This window comes from Archocentrus centrarchus, chromosome 24 (assembly GCF_007364275.1).
Source record: "Archocentrus centrarchus isolate MPI-CPG fArcCen1 chromosome 24, fArcCen1, whole genome shotgun sequence".
Lineage (NCBI taxonomy): Eukaryota > Metazoa > Chordata > Actinopteri > Cichliformes > Cichlidae > Archocentrus > Archocentrus centrarchus.
This window is the reverse complement of record NC_044369.1, coordinates 2,466,728-2,489,771: the sequence shown is the minus strand read 5'-3', so window position 1 is coordinate 2,489,771 and position 23,044 is coordinate 2,466,728. Positions and strand designations below refer to the sequence as shown.

The 23,044-nt window shown below is 43.8% G+C and overlaps 1 protein-coding gene across 1 annotated transcript in view; it reads left to right on the top strand.

The window, feature by feature from the left end:
• LOC115774575 (serine/threonine-protein kinase D3) overlaps window positions 1-23,044 on the top strand; it is a 51,482-nt gene that overhangs the window by 25,755 nt on the left and 2,683 nt on the right. The window contains exons 3-12 of the mRNA XM_030721928.1: window positions 3,030-3,168; window positions 5,614-5,745; window positions 9,980-10,137; window positions 13,643-13,832; window positions 14,126-14,203; window positions 15,220-15,397; window positions 15,704-15,827; window positions 16,717-16,794; window positions 19,173-19,449; window positions 22,939-22,991. Of these exons, the coding sequence (XP_030577788.1) occupies window positions 3,030-3,168; window positions 5,614-5,745; window positions 9,980-10,137; window positions 13,643-13,832; window positions 14,126-14,203; window positions 15,220-15,397; window positions 15,704-15,827; window positions 16,717-16,794; window positions 19,173-19,449; window positions 22,939-22,991 (1,407 nt within the window). The remainder of the gene's footprint in view (window positions 1-3,029; window positions 3,169-5,613; window positions 5,746-9,979; window positions 10,138-13,642; window positions 13,833-14,125; window positions 14,204-15,219; window positions 15,398-15,703; window positions 15,828-16,716; window positions 16,795-19,172; window positions 19,450-22,938; window positions 22,992-23,044) is intronic.

Genomic DNA, 23,044 nt, shown 5'->3' with positions numbered 1-23,044 from the left:
GTTTGATCAGACCACCGTGTCACTTCTCTCACAGCAGGGGGTTCCTGCCTGAGCCGTTGTTTGTATTTCGGCATGAGAAGCACAGAGGTGTGATCAGACTTCCCAAAAGGCGGAAGAGGCTTTGCTTTGTAGCCATCTTTGAATGGAGAATAGCAGTGGTCTAGGGTCCTCTCTCCTCTGGTGGGGCAGTCGATGTGTTGAATCAACTCCGGTATCAGCTTTTTCAAGTTTGCACTGTTAAAGTCCCCGGCTACGATGAGAGCCGCATCACGCTGGTTAGCCTGATAGGTGGAAATAGCCTCATGTAGCTCGGACAGTGCAGTGTTTGTGTCCGCCTGAGGTGGAATATAGACGGCGCTGAAGATGACCGAAGTAAACTCGCGGGGCAGGTAGTGGGGACGGCATTTCAGGGTTAGGAGCTCCAGGTTAGGTGAACATGATTGTTTCAGAAGGACAACATTCCTACTGTCACACCAGTTGTTATTAATCATTAGGCACACACCTCCTCCTCTTGATTTTCCAGACTCACTCGTTCTGTCCGTGCGATGAACACTGAAGAACTCCGACGGCTGTACGGCGTGGTCCGGTATGAGGGGAGTCAGCCATGTCTCCGTGAGACAGATGATGTTGCAGTCCCTTATGTCCCTCTGAAACTGTATCCTGGCCCTGAGTTCGTCCAGCTTGTTATCCAGTGACTGGACATTAGCCAACAGGATGCTCGGCAGTGGCGTTTGGTGCGCTCTGCGCCTCAGCCTCTCTCTTACGCCGGCTCTTTTCCCTCGGGGCCTTGTCCGTGACCTGGGTGCTCCGCGTCCTTTGTTTGAGCTGGCCCACTGGAAACGCAGTATCTCCCGAGGCCAAGTCGGGTCGGGAGAAAAAGGTGTCAGAATACAGCCAGAGTGCTGTATTCTGATATTAAAAAGAGTCTGTCTGTCATACGTGATATGACACAGTCTGGTCTGGTGCTCGCTGGCTTTTTGACACCACCTGTTTCTATTTGCAGCTCTTCGTCTTTATTCTTGGACTCTACTAGAATAGCTTTGCATGACTCACAGTTTAAAATATCTAATACTGATCTAATGCTGGACTTTGGTGCAGCCCCCTCCGTTCACCCACAGTCTGAAACATACTCTTATTTTATCCTGATCATAAATAAAGAGTGGGCGGGGCTTCTGTACCTGAGGTGGCCATATTACTGACATCCCCTCTAACTGACATCATCCAGACCCAAGAGTAGAAAAGCTTGTCTGGAACCAAGCATTAAGAACAGGAGTTGCAGTTTCTAAACTTTTAGATTGTATGTTTATGCAGAAGAGAGAAGAGGCGCTGCATGGGGCGTGACCCAGACGAAAGATTTAAACTTCCTTTTTAAAAGTGAAAAAGGAGCTGAAGCTGCTGAGAAATCTTCATGCTTTTACCCAGAAAATCGAATTCTTGATTAAATTCTACCCGTTTCAGCTGCCTTTGGGCTGCCGGTAGTTTCCCAGTGTGGCGTTTCTCTGAATTTGTTTCATCACTCGTCATGTGTTCCTCATACGGAGAGGTTAGGTAATCTCTGACTCTGGAAACAAGCCGGACTGAGATAGACGATGAGGTCATGATAAACACAAAAACGTCTCTCTAAGCGGAAAAACTGTCACAGTGAAGAGCTGCAAAGACGAGGCACGAGGATGGTTCACTGAAAGGGTCAAAGGTTAGCAGGCTGGAGCTGCTAAAGAGCCATTTTACAGATAGTTTTGTGCCATGGATAGATTACAATATCTGCCCAATTACAATAAAAATACATAAATGCTCATATTTGTCTTCCTTTTAAATTAAAGAACCCAACATCATATTTAATCAAATATGATGTCAGGTCCTGTGTGGGTGTCCTGTAACCTTTTTAAAGCTCTTTTCCTTCTTAAATAAAATCTTCTTTGCTGCTTTATTCACAATGAAGATCCTCTTTTTCAGTGGGACTGGATGGGTTTTCCCCTCAGGCCATAAGCTTGAAAATCCTACCACAGGAAACAAGGTGCAGCAGCAGAATATGTCAGATTGAACTCTGTGGGGAAAAAATGAAGTGATGGTTTTATGGATTCAGTCACAAATTTTAGGTCAGAAGAAAATGGCTGGATGGATAAAACATGTTGACTTTCTGTTATGATACTCAGAGCCTGAAAGGACAGTGACACAGGGTCACTACAGTATGAGTGTCGGTCAGTTTCACAGCTATGATGTCCGGGTTCAAAAAGCTAAGTTTATTGATACCTGAAATCAGGTCAAGGGTCCAACGAATGACATCATAGCTGATAGTTTAACATTTTTCATACAGTTGGACAACAGTTGGGTCTGCTTTGTGATACAGGGCAAGAATTATGTGCAAAACATGTTGGTGAGTGAGATTCTAATATCTTATTAGCACATCACTAATCAGCAGGTGTGCTCTCTAAGCTGGCTAGTCTTAATTAACCACTTAGCGCTCCATCATTATGACTAAATATGCTCACCTGATGGCAGGTGATGCATGAAGCCAAAACTGAGGTCTTAAAGCAGGTCTTCAAATCCAACAGATGATATCACGATGGCTATCTCCATGTTTTATACACAGTCTGTCCAGGCTGTAGTGGTGATCAGCTGGGGGAAGAAATTTGGGGGGGTGGGGGTACAAGCAGCTCAAGTTCCTCAGCCCGGAGTAGAACTTGAAGGTGGTCGGCATGTGGTCTGTAACTCAACCACCAAACCACAGGAGTCAGGTGAACATGTAAAACCACTGTGAGCAATGCTGCAAATCAGTGAGTGTGACTGACGGGTTTGATGAGTTTTACATGAACGCGATGAAGCGCTTTCTGTTTCTCTGCAGCTGAATCTTTGGATGATCAAACCTTTGAATAGTGCGGACATCAGTATAACATCACAGTCACCGTGTTGGAGCATTTTATACATGCTGCCACCTCCTGTGTGTGTGTGTGTGTGTGTGTTATTTCTTTTGTAACCTTTTGCAGCTCAGCTGTGAACTCTGAGCAGTAACTTCTCTTTTCCCTCCTCAGTTTCCTGAATGTGGATTTTTTGGGATGTACGACAAGATCCTGCTCTTCCGCCATGACCTGAGCTCAGATAACATCCTGCAGCGTCTGACCTCCATGGAAGAGATCCAGGAGGGCGACCTGATCGAGGTGGTGCTCTCTGGTAATTAATTAATTAATTAATCATTTTATTTATTTATTTATTTTTCTTGTCAGGCTGCATGCACAAAATTTGAGCTCATAGGAGAAAAGACGCTTTGTGCCAAATTTAGCAACTTAGGTGGTTTCTGTCTGCAGACCTGAGCAGGTACACGTAATGTTCAAATTAAAAACATTTATCCAACATGCAAAACTCAAACAGTGATGTAATCAAGTGGGGCTGCATAGCAGAAAAACCTTCAGCCCCACCCATTACCCCGACCCCTCTCCTCTGACCCCCCTGAATGTTTGGATTGATTTTTGTGAGTGAGCGATCCCTCTATGGGAGTGAGTTTGAGGCCTCGCAGGCAGTTTATGGTAAATGAAGTCATAACTGAAGGCCCACGGTGCACTTGCGGTGTCGTTTCAGCTACACCTTCTGATTTTTGTAACCTGGTGCAGGTAGCAGTGTCTGCGTGATGCATCAGTGCTCATGAGCCACAGAGGGAGATTGCAACAGCATTTGGACGAAAATGCATGAAAACATTGTTTCCTGTTTCTTCTCCTCCTGTTTTCAGTGCTGAAATGGTGACATTTCTTTCTTCTTGAGGTGTTGAGGAGCATCCTGAGACACAGATGAGCCCGTCTCCAGCTTTTATTGCCTTTATTTTATTCCTGTTACTGCTTTTATTATTATTTATGCTTATATTAAATCCCCATTTTTCTTATTTTCTTGTGCTTCAGTTTGAATGACAGAGCATGCCTTTTTAAATGTGTTAGATTGATAATTTAAAAAAAAATGTATTTAGCCCATAACTTCCTTAATTCCTTCAGATTCTGGCCCTGATTCCATATTTTATCATGAATAATTTTATATCTGCACGCTCAGCGAGTCTTTGTGTTACTTGACCATAACTTGAGAACCGTGTGACCCAGGATGTTCAAATTCACACCATAGATGCGTCTACTGAAACTCTGGGATGAGCTCTAATCTCGACGACCTCGATCTCAAGCTAAAGGTCTCCCTCCCCTCAGCCCCCCCTCAGCAGATGACCCCCCTCCCTGAGCCTGGTTCTGATGGAGGTTTCTTCCTGTTAAAGGGAGTTTTTCCTTCCCGCTGTCACCAAGTGCTGCTCATAGGGGGTCGTTCTGACTGTTGGGTTTTCTCTGTATTATTGTAGGGTCTTTACCCACAATACAAAGCATATATGAATAAAACTGAATTGAGGTCAAGTTTTCTGAGAATCTTGTGAATACAGTAACTCAAACGATCTCACCGATGATTTTCAAATTCACATCATGTTGTCTGTTAAAGGTAGAAACATCAAACTTCACTGACTTTAACTTTAACATCAGCAGTAAAAATAAAACTCTTTTTTTATTGATATGAAACTATTATATGAATGTTCAAATCATCTGTCTGAGTTTGGAGGCTGAAAGTTTTGAAAGCTTATTTTTTTATTTCCTTATTATTTATTTTTACTTCGGCTTCGTATCCTCCAGTTAATCTGAGGTTGGCACAGATCTCGTTTCCTCCACGGCGGCGCTGCCCCGAGTCACCCCATTCGTCTAACCATAACATTGTGTATAGGATTATCATTTCCTGACTAGTGTCAACAGGTTGGGCTGTGAAAACTAAAACTGACACCTTTACAGCCGAACACCCAGACACCGCGCCAGGTTTAAATTACACAGGAGGGTGAAAACATATCGCAACCGCACAGGGTGCAAACCCACGACCACTTCCTCCTCCCCCTCCTCCTGCTCCTCCTCCTGCACACGTCGCTGCTACTGCTGCAAAATCCTGCAGAGCTCAGCTGCTTTATTGGTACTGTTACTGTTTAAGCTGCTCCTGCTACCAGAACGCCGAGTGACAAAAACAAAACCAGCTGCTGTTCACTTAAATGTTTGCTTCACAGCATTTATAGATACATTGTATCATTGAGTGTATATAGTATTTATAAATCACATTTAAAACAAATAAAACCCTGACACAAAACAAATAATACAAGATTAAAACCATGAGCCTGACGTCCTTTAATTTTTTTTTTTCTAGGATGAAAAGATATCTTTGTGTTTTAGTGGAAAACTGAAGGTAAAAAATCATTTAAGGCCTGATTTAAGTTGTTTTCTTTACTTTAATAATAATAATAATAAAGAAATCCAAGTTCTTGAAAGAAAATATCAAAATTTGTATTTATTTTTTATTTTGTGTAAGGTCAAAACCTACAGCAGCTTCATGAGGCAGCGTGAGAGGAGCTGCAGGTTTTTGTTTGATTAAAATCCAAATCCTACATAAAGTTAAATGCTCCGTTTGTCCTTTTAGTGTACGTGTGATTATTTCTAACCGTGACTTTTGAATTAATGTTCAGTTAAATGTGATTCGGATACGTTCGCATCAAACGCGTTGGCGGGCCCTCGCGCCCGGGTTCGTTCACACCTGACTGCCGTGTGTGTGTTTCTGTTTCAGCTCTCGCCACAGAGGAGGATTTCCAGATCCGACCTCACACTCTGTACGTTCACTCCTACAAGGCGCCGGCCTTCTGTGACGACTGCGGGGAGATGCTGTGGGGCCTCGTCAGGCAGGGCCTCAAATGTGAAGGTGAGGATGTGCTCCCAGAGGGCGGCAGCTTCTGAGCTTCTGCTGTCATGGCTGTTTGTCCGCTCAGAGAGCCAGGCACTTTTATTCCAGGAACTGTGTTTGAGAGAGTGTGGCTGGAAGTGCTGTCCAAGGAACTTTACATCCCAGGTGTTTTTATTCCAGGAGCATTTAGGCCCAGGAACATTTTCCAATGAAGGGTTTAGTCCAGCAACATCGACGCCTTGAACTTTTACTCTATAATATAATTAAATATGATATAATTTACTTTATTATCCCTTTAGAGGAATTTGTCAAAGTTCTGTGGCAGAAACTGCCGTCACAAAGAATCAATAAAGATCAAAAAATGCACAAATAACTAAAAGTGTTATTTAAAAGCTTGATTGATGTTGGCACAAATTAATTTTTAAAACAATTCAGACTGCAGTTTGAGACGTTCTGCTGGAAGGCAAAAGCTCACCAGGATGGAGGACACACGAGGGGCCTGATAGGACCCGCTGTGCCAGGAACATTTATTCCCAGGAACCTTTTTCAAGGAAGGGCGGCCTTAAAGGCAGAGGAGCTGAAACCGCTCCTTTTTTCAGAGAGAGGATGAACTGCAGGACGGCACCGAGGCTCAGGATAAAATAAAACACGATTATTTTCAACTATGAAGCATGCAAAGCTGCTCGAGTGTAGCCCAGAAAAGAAATCTAGATACAGAAATGACAAGAGCAGGTCTGTGATAAAATGACCCAAAAGTACAGTCAGTGACAGACTGCAGGGCATTCACCAACAGCCAGGATATCTGTGCAGCTGCCCAACAATAACTAACAGGGAAGCAAATAAATGTTCAAAAGTAGGAAACAAAGATCGTTACCTGCTCTTCCTTTTTGATTAAACGGTTCTTAGTTTTGTTTAAGTTTAGTTTTCCTCATCAGCGAAAAGTTCTTGATAGCAGAATTTCATCACCGTGCCCTTCGTACAGGGTCAAGCATGTTTAAAGTGTACTCTGCCAGGCTTGCTCCTCATCTCCAATTAGGATCTCAAGGCATTGCAGTGGTAAGGAGGTCTCTTGTCATCAGAAAATGACCTTCAGCATGTTCTAGGACAGTTTTCAGCTGGTGAGCCAATTCAGTTTTATTTATTTAGCACCAAATCACAGCAAACAGTCTCCTCAATGTACTTTGTATTGTGGGAAAGACCCTACAATAATACAAAGAAAACCCAACAGTCAAAACGACCCCCTATGAGCAGCACTTGGTGACAGTGGGAAGGAAAAACTCCCTTTAACAGGAAGAAACCTCCAGCAGAACCAGGCTCAGGGAGGGGGGGTCATCTGCTGAGGGGGGAGAGACAGAGATTAATAACAATTAATGATTAAATACAGAATGAAGTATAAACAAAGTAAATAAGGTGAATGAAAAGAAACAGTGCATCATGGGAGCCCCCAGCAGACTAGGCCTATAGCAGCATAACTAAGGGAGGGTTCAGGGTCACCTGATCCAGCCCTAACTATAAGCTTTATCATAAAGGAAAGTTTTAAGCCTAATCTTAAAAATAGAGAGGGTGTCTGTCTCCCGAATCCAAGCTGGAAGCTGGTTCCACAGAAGAGGCCTGAAAGCTGAAGGCTCTGCCTCCCATTCTACTCTTAAGTATCCTAGGAACCACAAGTAAGCCAGCAGTCTGAGAGAGAAGTGCTCTGCTGGGGTGATATGGGACTATGAGGTCTTTGAGATAAGATGGGGCCTGATTATTCAAGACCTTGTAGGTGAGGAGAAGGATTTTAAATTCTATTCTAGTTTTAACAGGGAGCCAATGAAGAGAAGCCAATATGGGAGAAATCTGCTCTCTCTTTCTAGTCCCTGTCAGTACTCTAGCTGCAGCATTTTGGATCAGCTGAAGGCTTTTCAGGGAGCTTTTAGGACAGCCTGATAATAATGAATTACAATAATCCAGCCTAGAAGTAATAAATGCATGAATTAGCTTTTCAGCATCACTCTGAAAAAGGATGTTTCTAATTTTAGAAATATTGCGCAAATGCAAAAAAGCGGTCCTACATATTTGTTTAATATGTGCATTGAAGGACATATCCTGGTCAAAAATGACTCCAAGATTTCTCACAGTGTTACTGGAGGCCAAAGTAATGCCATCCAGAGTAAGTATCTGGTTTGAACCCATGTTTCTAAGATTTGTGGGGCTGAGATAAGAAGCAAAGTCAGCACATTACAGTCTGAGATCATGGTTCGCTGCCACCACTCTTGGGTTGAGGTACACTTGCTGCACTAAGTGAGCGATTTAAAGTGTCGTCAGCTCTTGTTTTTATCCTCACCTGGTCGTGAACTCCAGGTAGTGACTGAAAGAATGAGTCACAATTAAAAGCAGCCAGAATGAGTTTCGTCTGCAGTGTGGGTGGGCTCTGCTGGGCTTTAGAGAGTGGGTCAGGGGCTCCGTCCTCTGGAGGCAGTTCAGAATAGAGCCATTGCATTTTGTGTCAGTGATCCAGCTGAGGTAATTCAGGCAACTGATCAGGATACTTCCTGCACACCTCCCATGTAGGTTTGTGGGCACACCCAACTGGGAGTAAACCCCAGGTTAGACCCAGAACATCTCATCTGGCCTGGGAACACCTTGGGCTATTCTCCCAGGCAGACCTGGAAAATGTTGCAGAGGAAAAAAGGGCATCTGGAATCTCTGGTTTAGCCCACTAAGAGCCGCCTGATGTTCATTAGCATCAAGTTGCAGATTTGATTATCAGAAATCATTTTCAGAATGTGTCCATTTCAAAAGGTTTCTCATTATTTAAGCATTGACAGGAAGTGATGTGTGCTGTGAGTGATTCAGCAGCGCCGTGACAGAAATCCTCCAGGCTGCATGTCCTTCCCTCTGAGAGACAGATGACTGGAACTTTAAACGTATGAAACTTGGCTTTTTTTGACCTCCATCTCTCTGACAAGTAGAGTTCAGACTGGCTTCACAGTGATGTAATGTTTGCTTTAATACAGCTCATAAAGTTTTATTTGCACTGAGGCAACACACGGCGGCTTCTCGGGTTTCCACCACGTCCACATCGGCCAAAAGGCACACGCGTCCGACACACACACACACACATATGCACGCACACACACACATATGCACGCACGCACACACCGGTTTTGAGACCTGAATTGAAGCTGTAGCAACTCGGCGACTTCCTGCAGTCACTTTTCAGGCAGCCTCGTCTTTAATGTTTTGATCACGGCGCTCTGAAACCTCACCTGTTGTGATGTCAGGCAGAGCAAAGAGGCGCTCGAGCGGCTGATGTTTGGCTTCCGGTTGTTCGTTTGAAACGGTTAAAAACGAGAAGTTCCCAAAGCTGAGAAGCTGCAGAAAAAACTGAGAAAAACAACCTCGATGGAAGAAAATGTTTGTTTGTTTTTTCTCACTGCAGATTTAAGCTTCATGAACCACATCCTGAGCTCATCTGTCAATTCCTCATTTTTAAACAGATTATTTGACTGAGAAGATTTTTCTGCATAAATGAAGCTTTTAATTTTCATACACTTTACAGAAGAGTCAGTGAATACTTTGACACATTTTAAAGCTTACTGTGCGGTTACTCTTGGTCAGTTTTTCTTCTTTCTTTGCATTAATTAGCAGGTTTCCAAAGAAAACACAGCTGGCTGATGAGACATGGTTGCATTAGCTGATAACTTGCTTAACTTGAGGGATGAAATTTTGTTTACTGTTTCACTGATGTTGACTGAAGCACAGGCATGTTTCAGATACAGTCAGTGATGCTGCCTAGCTTAGCATTAAAATAAAATACACATGCTTCCTGGACACTTCCTGGTTCAGGTGTTTCAGACATGTCCTACCAGGAGGAGGAGGCTCCGGGGCAAACCCAGGATACGCCAGAGAGATTACATGTCTTTGCTGACTTGGGAAGGCCTCGGTGTCCTCCTGGAAGAGCTGGTGGTCGGACCCGGAGAAGGGGCAAAAAAATGGATGGATATTTTCTGCTCTGAAAAGCTTTAATTGGTCTTTTTTTTTTCTTTGCTTTTTTATGTGCATTTAAAAAGTTTACTTCAGATATTTGATTTCTTTATTAACCTTGGGTTCTCTGTTGGTTTAAAGTCTCAGAGCTTTAACTGTGAGTCCACAGCAGAATATTTATATTCATTGACCCACACAGATCAGAAAACAGCACCACAAACTGCAAGGCTAATAAAAGGAATGAGGGATTAAATGGAATGATGGGGACTTCTCTCCTGTGCAGGATGTGGACAGAACTACCACAAACGGTGTGCATTCAAGATCCCCAACAACTGCAGCGGTGTGAGGAAGAGACGGCTGTCCAACGTGTCCCTGCCGGGTGCCGTCCTGTCCGTCGCTCGTCCGCCTTCCACTGACTTCACCCCGGCCCTGCAGGAGGAGGTGGGTCTGCTACCCTCACCCCAAATCTCTAAAGAGAGATTTGAGGTTTTTTTGTTTCTTTTTTACTGATGCTGAAACTGTATAAACACACTTTCCATGTTTTCATGTCTACAGTATGTTGTGGAACAACAACCCCAGTCCCAACACACACACACACACACACACACTCTTTCTCTCCGATGGCTCGAGGCAAACCACTTGATTTTCCATCCGGTTCAAGCCAACAAGCAAAGAGAGTCACAGTCAGATTCTCACAGACTGAACAAGCACACATTTCAGTTCCAACATGGTGTGATCCACACATGAGCACACACACACAAACACACACACACGACTCCTTAAAGGTCTGAGGTCTTCAGTTTGAAGCAGCCCCATGGAGGGGGGAGGGGGGGGGGGGGGCTGAGCGCGTACATGCGGCTGACCCAAGTGGACCCGAGCAGCATGTTACACAATCAATTAGTGTGATCGATTAGCAAAGCAGCCAAGCTGGATTACATGCTTTGACACACTTTGACTCCCAAAAAGAAACTGTTCCTTTAAGAAGCTCGACGTGTGTTCAGGTTCAGGCAGCAGATCTCAAAGTCGTCTCGCTTTCTACATTTATACATACATACAGATCATTTGGACTTTGTTCGGAGGTCTACACAAACGTGACAAATCAGTGAAGTGAGAACGTGGATTATCCAACTGTTCTGTACTAATTCAGGCCCATTGTGTCACATGCTTCCTGCTCCTGCCAGGACAGCGGCCTGTAAGCTGCGCGCTGTACAAGGACAGTCATTGTTCTCGTGGATGGAAAAGAGTTCGTCTGTGCGCTGCTTTCACAATGAGTGAGCAAATCTCTAAATTTGATGAACCTCATGAGTCCTGACTACTCCCTTCATTTCCTTTTAGTTAGAACTGAAAGAGAAAACATCAGTCAAAGACAAAAAGAGAAACTTTGACCAAAAATCAAAATACAAAAAGGGTTTGTAATCACAAATTTCCTTTTACTTAGTCTGAACATATTAGTGTGAGGTTCTTGGTTTTAACCTCCTTGTCAGGTGAGTTCTTTCATGGGTGATCCGGCTTCCTCCCACAGTCCAAACACTTGCTGATTAGGTTAATTGAGTCTAAGCTGGCTGTAGGTGGATGTGAGAGTGTCTGGTTGTGTGTCTGTGTGTTATCCCTGTGATGGACTTCAGTAGCAGCTCAGTCCAGACAGACACAGCATTTCTTCTCCTCCCTGCAGGGCACAGAACAAACCCCACACTAATTCACATTATGGACACAGAGCGCCAAGAAAAACTTTAAAAGCACTCTTAGCTGCAGCTTTATCATAACAACCAGTAGATGCAATATATTACCAAAAGTTTTCACTCGTCTTCCTTCACACACACACATGAACCTGAGTAACATCCATTCTTAATCCAGAGGCTTTAATATGATGTGGGCCCACCCTCTGCAGCTATAACAGCTTCAGCTCTTCTGGGAAGTCTTTCCACAGGTTTAGGAGTGTTTATGGGAATTTTTGACCATTCATCCAGAAGCACATCTGGGAGGTCAGACACTGATGTTGGAGAGAAGGCCTGGCTCACAGTCTCCTCTCTAATTCATCCCAAAGGTGTTCTATCAGGCTGAGGTCAGGACTCTGTGCAGGCCAGTCAAGTTCTTCCACACCAAACTGGCTCATCCATGTCTTTATGGAGCTGCTTTGTGCACTGGTGTGCAGTCATGTTGGAACAGGAAGGGGCCATCCCCAAACTGTTCCCACAGAGTTGGAGCATCAAATTGTTCCAAATGTCTTGGTATGCTGAAGCATTAAGAGTTCCTTTCACTGGAATTAAGGGGCCGAGCCCAACTCCTGAAGAACACCCCCACACCATAACCCCACCCCCCCACCAAACTTTACACAATGCAGTCAGACAGGTACCGTTCCCCTGGCAACCACCAAACCCAGACTCCTCCCTCAGATTGGCAGATGGAGAAGTGTGATTCATCTCTCCAGAGAACACGTCTCCACTGCTCCAGAGTCCAGTGGCGGCGTGCTTTACACCACTGCATCAACACTTTGCACTGAGCTTGGTGATGTAAGGCTTGGATGCAGCTGCCATGGAAACCCATCCATGAAGCTCTCACTGTTCTTGAGCTGATCTGAAGGTCACATGAAGGTTGGAGGTCTGTAGTGATTGACTCTGCAGAAAGTTGGTGACCTCTGTGCACTATGACCCTCAGCATCCACTGACCCCACTCTGTGATTTTTACATAGCCTACCACTTCATGGCTGAGTTGCTGTCGTTCCCAATCACTTTCACTTTGTTATAATCCCACTAACAGCTGACTGTGGAATATTTAGCAGTGATTGGACTTGTTGCACAGGTATCATCCTATCACGGTACCACGCTGGAGTTCACTGAGCTCCTGAGAGCGACCCATTCTTTCACTGATGTTTGTAGAAGCAGTCTGCATGCCGAGGTGCTGGTTTATACACCTGTGGAAGTGACTGGAACACCTGAACTCAATGATCTGGATGGTGAATGAATACTTTTGGTGGTACAGTGCATGTCTGCCACCACCCATTTGAGGCTGCACATGTAACCCTGCACATGCATGAGCACAACAACATAACTGACTCGTGTCTTTCTCGCTGTTGATGGGCTCTTTGAGGACGGTGTTTGAATAGCTGCCATCTTTACCTTTTGGTTTCCAGTGTTGTGGGGAAAAGGACATCATTGTTGGTTTATATTTGAAGGCTGAGTCCATGGAGTGGTGTCTTTCTGTACAAATGATTATTATCATTTTTTGCCAGAGGGAGAAAAATTGAGTTCAAACTGAAAACTTTGACCCCGGCTGTTCTGAATGATCACTTTTTCTTCTGTGAAGAAACATTTCTGTCCCGATTAAAGTCGTCTATTCCAGGATGACGGAGTCCTCATTCCACAGAGCACAAGGGTTCACCAAATGGCTTGAGGCTGAATTGGACTGTTTTTAATGCATTTCCACTCTGAGCACTTGAAACACTCTTTACAAGCAGCCACATTCACCCAATCATCCAGCTTTCTAACCGTCTCACAGACACTCACTCTGCGATGGGTGCAGCAGGAGCCATTTGGGGTTCAGTTTCCTGTTAGAGGCTGTGGAGACAGGGATTGAAGGACTAGTCGTCTGATTGGTAGACAGCCCATTCTACCTAAATATGGGTTTAAAATATCTCAACCCAGCCAAACACCTACTGTATGGGAGATTTCAGACTGAAGCACTGCGAAAGCTCCAAATGAGGGAAATTAGAAAGAATGGCATTTATCTTTTTTCCTGTAGAAACTGCATCTCCATAATTTGTCCACCAGAGAACACTGAAGGTTTCATTTTTCTGCTGCTCAGTACCTCTAAGCAGATTAATGGATCCTAATATGTAAAATAGAAACTAGAACAATTTGTTATTCATCAGTTTGGAATTCTGAATATGAATAAGAAAAAAATTTCATCAGTTTCATCCATTCTGTTTCTGCTCTGCGCCCTTATGCAGCGCCCCCTTCTGGGTGCCATGAAGCGAAACTCCCTGCTGAGCGGCCGGCCCATCTGGATGGAGAAGATGGTCCTGGGTCGGGTGAAAGTCCCCCACACCTTCTCTGTCCACACCTACACCCGTCCAACCATCTGTCAGTTCTGCAAACGTCTGCTGAAGGGCCTCTTCCGCCAGGGCCTGCAGTGCAAAGGTGACGACGTGCACGCACGCACAGATACACACATGCACACAGACTCACACATGCACTCACATGCGCGTGAAACTGTCAGAAAATAGAGGAAAATGAACAACAGTCCAAACTCCAAAGAAATTCGATCTGCTGTAACGTCCTTGCTTTCCTTCACTTTCTCATCATCGTCTTCACACCCTGCAGTTTTCTGTGGGCACAATCAGTTACTCTTCCTTTAAATGGGAAGTGAAGATGTTTACAATGATTAATGGAGAGTATGAATGTTTGAAATGTTTGTTTTTTTTTGTTTCTAGATTGTAAATTTAACTGCCATAAGAGATGTGCAGCCAAAGTACCTCGAGACTGCCTCGGTGAGGTCGACTTTAACGGAGGTGAGTCGCTTTCACTTTTACCGCTTTAATCATCTAAAACCTTTGATGGGTGCGATTTAATATCTGCAAACTGATTCTGCAGATGAATCTTCGCTTTGCTTTCATGCAGGTAAAGAATCCTTGTGAAGAGCAACAGGAATAAAATCTCAAAGCCATCAGCTACCATCTGATGACATTATTGTGTTTTTTTCTGACCGGCGCAGGGAGCAGGAAGCTTTTTCCCCTGACGTCCGCTGACAGCACCAGTTTCCATTAAACATTCACAGTTGTGCCCTGAGGCAAGACAGTTAAAAGGGTTCCCACACTGGCTACCATGTATCTATAACACCACATCTGATTTCTTTTTTTTCCTCTTTAAAAAAAGGAAATACTCAGCACAGCTGAAGTTACTTTACTCATAAAGCGCCGTCTGTCTCGTTCCCCCTGAGCTTGCAACACTTGACAGAATTGCTTGCCTCATAAATCAGTGATAATCAGTTTGTCATTTTTTTTTATTAAATGGTAAAAATATTGATAAACAGTCAACCGAAGGTCCCAGAGTTTAAAGTGATGTCTGCAAATGTCTCGTTTTGCAGCAGTGATTCTCCCAAACTCTAATATTGAGTTTATTTGATGCACATTTTTTTCCATATTTACTTAAAACTACTTAATTTGGCTCACTGATTACCCTAATAATTTTTTTTCCTGTAGGTGAAATTCTCTCCAGAGCAGGAAATGAGTGAAAAATCTGTAAGAGAAGGAAGGGGGACAAAAAACTCAACAAATCTTAAGTTTTTACATTCATTCACTTCAGAGTACTTTTGATCTCTTTTTGCCCCCATAACACCATTTTTTTTTCCCCCAATTGCTTTTTCTTTCTAATGAGGTGCTGGTGAATTATTTTTTAACTGAGGAGTGTTTTTGGCTTAACCAACCCCTGCTGGTCATTAGAGGAAATGCAGCTCAGTGAAATCTTTGGAACAAAGCTGGAAGTTTTAAGACTTGTTCCCAAACTCGTGTGTTTCCCATTTCTTCAGAGCCGGCCAGCCCCGGTCTGGACTCGGAGGCGACGATGGAGGTGGACAACTGCGACGTGAATAGCGATGGAGGTCACAGCATGGACGAGCAGGACGAGCCGTCCACCGAAGACAAGCTCTTCTACGAGGGTCCCTGCGCAGACTGCGAGAAGGACGACGAGACGGTCAGGACGATCAGGTGAAGAAGACGAATTTCCTCCTCAGCCTCGTTTTTGCACTTTTCTAACATGTTAAAATTCTGAGAAGCAGTGAAAGCTTTGAAGCTTTAAGATGGCATGATAAAAATCGAGTGAGCTTCAGTATCAGATGTGTCATCAGTAAAAAGATGGTCATGTTTTAATTCCTCTCTGATATCCTGTAAAATTTTAAAGTGCTGGCCAGTGTTGCGTGGACCCACCCTCACGTGGTTTGTAACTGAAACCTTTTTTTTAATCTGAAGTTTTCTGAAGTCCTTTCTTTCCTTAAAATGTGTCTTTGCACGCAGCCCGTCGACCAGCAGCAACATCCCTCTGATGCGCGTGGTCCAGTCCATCAAACACACCAAGAGAAAAAGCTCCACGGTGGTTAAAGAGGGCTGGCTGGTGCACTACACCAACCGCGACAATCTGGTGAGATGAAGCACAAAACATCTAAAAAAATATCTATTATGCTCGAGTAAACTAAATCCGAACCAGTCCTTTGGCTCTGGCTAAAACCTCTGAAAAAAACAAGCAAAAGTCCAAAAAGCAGACAAACGTGTAAATGCCGGTCTAGATCATTCAACACATCTACAGATTAGAGGCAATATTCACACATAAGACACATGAAACCATGAAAATATAAAACAAATAGACTTCACACAGTAAAAGTACTAATTTTGGTTCATTTGCAGAGCACTTTCCAATAAACTGCTTCACAATAGGAGTTAAATGAGGTGTACAAACTGGGAGGGGCTGGGAGAGCAAAGCCTTCACTAATCCTAGTGTCATATTTTGAGGATGTAATAAAAGTGATGTTAATCTGCACAAAAATTTAAAGGGTTTGTTTCATTTGCTCCATCTTGACGCCAAGTTTTAAAAATATTCAGCTTGGTAGTTTTTGCAGACAAACGAGGGGCGCTGATGACCTGCATCCAACTACGGCTCTCCAGTTTACCTGACAAATCAAGGTGCTTCATCGAGGCCGTACAGAAACGGCGTTAGTCTTGACCACTGATTTGCATCTTCTTTCACAGTGGTTTAATATACCCACACAAATTTGGAAACATCACTTTTATAGTACAGAACAATTTCACAAATTCTGTACTAGAAGTTGGACGGACTTGTCAGGTGGTATTTATTGTCATATAATATCAGTTAAGTGCATCCAGTGAATGCAGGGAATTAAAATATGGCCCAACAAAAACCTTAGAGGAAAGCTTTTGATTTTTGCAGACTAAGGTTTTTCTTTTCTCTGTGGACCGACTGATTTAAAGGCTCGCTCGAGCATTCTCCCTGATGACCTGTGTTGTTTTTCCAGAGGAAGAGACATTACTGGAGGCTGGACAGCAAGAGTCTGACTCTGTTTCAGAATGAAAGTGGAGCCAAGTATTACAAGGTAGGAGACCCGGCGAGCCCCGGATCTGGTTTCAGCTGCTCGGCCAAACAAAGCAGCGACGTGGAGAGGAGAGTGGAGGGAGTTGGGTTCATGCAGTAACACAGCTTGGAGCTCATAAGACATTAAAACACATCACTGTCTACTTAGATCCACATTATCCACGGGGATTATTCCAAGAACAGGTTGTCAATCATTGATTTAGGCTCTTTACTGATAGTGTAACTTAATAATGTTAAAGAAAGATGGCAAAGTATGAGAAACACTTAAAAACCTCTGTCATATGGGCATTTAAACTCCTTTTACAACACTGACATTGATACCAGAAACATTTATTTAGTTCCAACATACACTCAGTTTAGGAGGTACAACCAAACTAACGCAGTGTTGTGATAAATTCTCCTTCAGGAAAGCTGTACTGTTCTGGTTTTTGTAATTATAGACCTTGAATCACCTGGAAAACCACCAAACACGAGTGCAGGGATTCCAGGGATTCATATATCTGTAGTACATAAAGGGTGCATGCAGAGATGAGCTCAGTTAACCTAAAAACAACAGAAGCCACTGAGAAGACCTGACCAATATGTGCCAATAGAAATGTGCATGGAAAGGAATAAAAAATGAATAAATAGATGAAATAGTGGCTAAAAATTTAAATTGTTTGTAAATATTGTGGATAAACTGGTAACCTTTACTACACACTTACAGCTGACGTTCTTAGATTAGCAGTTAATTTGTTGGCTAACATTATAACCTTTTTTTAAATTCAGCTAAACATAATGAACTTAAGGCTAAAGTTGTTAGCAAAGTCCAATTGAATTCAGGTTTATTTATATAGCACCAGTGCTGCCACCACCATGTTTGACAGCTGGTACAGTGATCTGGGGTTTGAAAGCCTCACCTTTACTCCCCCAAACAGAGCTCTTGTCATTGCTGCCAAACGGCTCAGTCTTTGTCTCGTCTGACCATCAAACTTTTCTCCAGGAGGTTTTTGGCTCGTCCATGTGGGCAGCTGCAAAGGTTTTGGAGCGGGAGCTTCTTTCTTGGTCGGCACCCTCTCAGTTCATGGTGCCGTAAAATTGGCTTCAGCGTGGACAGTGACGCTGGCGTTCCAGCAGTTTCAGGGTCATGGCAGGCTTCAGCCTCGGTAGCTCCTGAACATCCTAACCAATTTCCTCTTGTCTAAGGTGACAGTCTTCATCCAGACTTTGGTAAAGTGAATCTGAATAACTTTGTTGTTTGAACCGATGATCTTAGATTTTCCTTGGACCATTATTCCCAGTGTTGGTCAAACAAATGCTTTTTATGCTGCCAAAGAGAAACTACTGTTCAGAGAAGTTAAGATGGTGAAGAATCTTCAGCAGCACTTATTACACGATGTAAGTGGGTGCGTGTATATATTTGAGCCTGTATGAGTACTCTGTGGATTAGAAAAAATACAGAATAAATTCCAGTTTTTAAAGTCATTAAAGTTGTGTGCTGTACAATCAGTTCAAAGAAATCATTAAAAGCACTGAATTACCACAACATTCATTCCCATGATGAGTGTAAGCTTCTGACCACGGCTGTCTAATGAGCAGCCAGTGCAGCAGCGTGCTCACCGATGTGCTTTTAATGACAGTGGAGCTCTGGCTTTTATTTATTTAATCCAATGTTGAATTTCTAAGCCGGACTAAATTGTTTCCTTGAAAAACGTGATCACTGAATTCAGCTGCAGCTCCGTCACTTCCCTCTCTCGTACTTCACGTCCTTTCATCTCGTGCCTGCTGCCGACCTGTTGACCTTTAGCACAAAGCGCAGCAGAAACCCTCCTTTGAAGAGAAAGGGGGGGGGTCTGTGGCGGTTTTTGGAGATGTCGGGTCGCTTCCCTGGCCTCCCTTTGGCTCACCGCCACGCTGCCAAGTGCCCGAAGCCTCTGAGGCGCGTCCTGCCTTTTAATCAGAGGATGAAAAGATGGCGATGGGAGGGCGTGGCTCGGGGTGAACTTGGCAAAATGTTCAAATGACTCCGAGGGGCACGGAGACACCACTGAGCCAATCGCTCTCTTTGAAATGTTTGATCTGGCAGGGTTAAGGGTTTGTGGAGGGGTGCAGGGTTTCTGCACTCTGCCAGAAAGGGAAGGAAGAGAAGCTTTTAAACACTGACATTCAAAGATAGTCTTAGTTTCAGCAAGGAGAGGAGACGTGTTAGGATGGAGCTCTGTGGATCATTTCAGGACCTCGTGGATGTTTTTAGAGGCTGACGTGACCCTTAAAAAAAATGATAAAACCAGAGAAGGACGTGTGTTACAAATACAGAGATTCAGGTTCAGGCTAAAGGGACATTTCCAGATAACTTCATCCACAAGGATTTGGATTCAAACTTTCTTTTTTATTTCGTAGGAGATCCCCCTGTCCGAGATCCTGCAGGTGGAGCTGGCGCGGGACTTTAGGAGCATGCCTCAGGGCAGCAACCCACACTGCTTTGAGATCATCACGGCCAGCATGGTGTACTACGTCGGGGAGGACAATGGCGGCCTCTACCACAACCCAGCTCTGGCAGCATCCGGCATGGGACGGGACGTAGGGCAGAGCTGGGAGAAGGCCATCCGGCAGGCGCTGATGCCGGTCACACCCAAGGCCAGCGTTGGCACGGGGCCGGGCCAGGGGAAGGACCACAGTGAGTAACGGCCTCTCTTTAGTCCAGTTCGTCTTTAAGCTGCTCCTCCTGTGACTTCCAGTTTTGTGCTGAAACGACCGTGTCGGAAAAGTGAAGCCAGCATAGAAGTGCCTTAAACCTGCATTATTCTAACAGCCAGCAGGGGGCGGAGTCTAGTTCCAAAAAGGACCTTCGTTTGCATAGAAATAAATGGAAAAACAGCGCTCTGCTCTGAGATCTGTGACCTCAGTAAACATTTTTCTGATGACTTCATGGGCTCAATTGCTAGTTTCAGGTTATACTGAATAAACCTAGAAATTAATTTAGTAAATTATGGCCGTCTTTAGGGTCAAAAAGGAGGATAAACCAGGCTACGCTCACTGCCCAATGACTTGTGAGTCCCAGTTGGTTTCAAAGCAGCAAGTTTGAGGCTTCACAAACCACCGGGTGGTTTTTACTCTCTATGGCTGCAGGTTCATTTATGCTTACAAACGTGCATAAAAAGAAACCAAATTATTGAAGGAATCATACTCGTGTTACTCTTGAATTACGGTGAAAACCCCAAGAAGGTGACGCTCAGGTTTGTTCCTTCCAGCCGAAGTAAACGATTAAACGTGAGAAAACGGGACCAAAAGGCAGAAATCAGTCAAAACGAAGCACGAGCTGATGGATGAAGTTAAACACTCAGTGTGTATTCAAGAATCATTACACACACACGCGTGCAGAAAGCAGTGTGTGCAGCCTGCACACAGTTGCTGATTGTCATTCTTTAATCATCATTATGGAAACCAGCTGTGCATTCTGCTCTAAACATTTCAAAATCTCCTCATTTTTCTGCCCTGGTTTGATAAAATCATTCAGAACTTTTAATATCAAGTCTACGACGTGTAAAGTATGAATTCAACTTGATTTTTAAGTTTTATTCTGCAACTGAAAAACCAAATCACAGCTGTTTGTGCAGCATCTGCAAAGATTCTAGCTCAGAGTCTGACTTTAGCATGTTTATATACAGTCTGTATATGTTATATATATTACTATAGCTAGTTTTCTAATAGATGTCTGAAGGGGAATGATGGTTTAAGTGAAATAACAGTGGGGGGGGACTTGATAGATGCACTCCTTTCACACTTGTGTATTTTAATTGGACCACATCACACACCGACTGTACCTGATACATTTGTTTCTGTTTGTGCAGATATGGAGAGGAACTTCCATTATGAAATATCTGCTAATGTAACTGATTTTGTAGTAAAAGATCTTTGCATAAGAATCCCTTTCATAGATAGAGAGATGTCAGAGCATGAAAAGCATTTTTCCATAAATATTCGGTCTGGATATTTATAATCTATCTTTCTATATTTTGCATTTATATAATAAAAGGCAAATGTTTGATAATGGAGGCACGGCCACTGAGCGCTGTATTAATGCACGTCTTTGCTCTTTGACACAGTAATGGAGCTGCTTCTGAAATCAGATTAGACTTTTTTAGGTTTTAATGGACGTGCGTTTGTTTTGTCTGTGAAAAGCTTCCAAATATTGTTTCAGGACGGCCACCGTTACACAACCCGCCGTCTGCTGGCATTTTAACGTGATTGAAGGGATTTCAGAGGATTTTCCGCCTCATCTCAGCTCCGATTCATCTCGGGTTAAAGTGTCTCTTTGTCTGAAAATAAGAGTTTTAAGTTTCATCCTGAAATTGGAGCGCCTAAATGCACCTTGTGGAATTAAAGTAAGAGCATTAGCTGCTATTGAACGCGGTCAGTGTTATAAAAGTGCGGCGCTTCAGGCGACGCAGACGGCGGTGCTTTCCACTTGTTGAGTAATTAACGCGGAGCTTCAATTTCCTCCTGAAAATGGATGTTTTGTTTTGAAATCACGGCATCAATAAGTTAATGCACCGGTGATGTAACGCGCAGACTGCCAGCCGACCTTTATGACGATGCATAACCGGGAGGAATCCACCTCAACCCCCCCTCTGCAAAAATAAATAAATAAAAACACACTGCAGCTCTGATGCATTAGTGTCAATAAACTAATATAAATAGAAGTGATCAGCAGGCACGCACACGCCGGTGCTGCCTTCACAGCCGGCGTGTTTTTGTGGAGATTATTGAAGCATTAAAACAGTTCATGTGATGTACCCAGATTGTTCTCCAATGATCCTATTTTATTGTCGTTATCGGATTGTTATGAAATGTTATTCGATCCTGACGAATAATTACGCCACAAACCGCCGCGGTCGGTCTGTTCGTGAAAGAGCAGCAGCAGATGAACCGTCAGGGCTGTTTGGCAGCCAAGTTTTTGATTGATGGTGAGTCGTCCCTGCCTTATCAGCGCTCCATGGTGATCAGTTTGTGGGCTCCTGCTTCTCTACCTGTTCTTTTTAAATTGATCATTGATTCTCGATCAGATTAAGCCGTGGGGAGTTTCCTGGCCCCATAAATCTTGTGACATGGTGCTTCATCCTGCTGCAAAATGCAGATTGCCACCAAATTGCTCCTGAATCACTGGATTCGGGTCAGTGACCTGACCCTCTCAGCTGTTTTTGTGTAATAACTTACGTAGATTTAATAAAGCTGTGCTGTTAATATATTCCGGAGTAAGTTGAAATGTTGCTCCTTTTTAATTTGTATTTTTCCAGCATTTCTGAGCCCTCATAACTGAATAAGTACAGTTGGTGCTCTCCTCATATAACGTACCAAACGCGCCCTGCCTGCAGTCTAAGCTCTGACTTGTGACTGTTGCTGCTGCCCTGCATCTCCCCTTCTGGTTTCAAACTCTCCACCACCTGAACATCCGCCTGTGGGAGGATGTTTGCTCACCACTCTTCAGTTTCTATGGGTTTTGTATTTGTATTAAGGGCTGTAACTCCCAAATTGGGGAGAGTAGCTCCAGCAAATTCAAGCACAATATAAGAGTGCAGTCCTAGGGAGGGTTAAGATGCTGCACAGAACCCTCGAACTACCAGGCCTCTGGTAGAGGAGCTCGATAAAGTTACATCAACTCTCTGCATGGTGACCTAAATATCAACAGGCTGCCTACCTACATCAGACTGGAGGTATTGATCGCAGAGGGGTGACCCGATCAAATCCCGGACAGCGATCTGAAATCAATATCAGCTCATCAGTTTTCTTTGCACAGAACGCGCCGTCGGCTTTTCGGTGTCAGGCTGAATCGATGCAGCGTACATTCGGTCCCATCACACGAAAGGAGGAGACAGGAAACACAGGCTTTTATTTTTGTGAGATCTGGAAAATGGTTTGGAGATCGTCGTCCCGGCTGGAAACGCCGCCGGGAATCTTTCATTGTGTGTTATACAAAGAAATCCACATGTGTGATCACAGCTGGAAATCTGCTGTCACTTCTCTCTTTGACAAACTCGGAAATGAGATTTTAAAGATTTGGAGGGTAGAAAAATAAAACCCCACATGTCTCTGCTGTAAGTGGAGGGGTTACATATCTGCAGCTTGCACATTTTCATATACAGGTTTTGTTTTTGTGTCTCCTCAGAGGAACTGTCTATCAGCATATCAGTGTCCAACTCCCAGATACAAGAAAATGTGGTGAGTCATCACACAGTCAGATTTTTTTCCTTTTTGTGTTGAATCAAATCCTC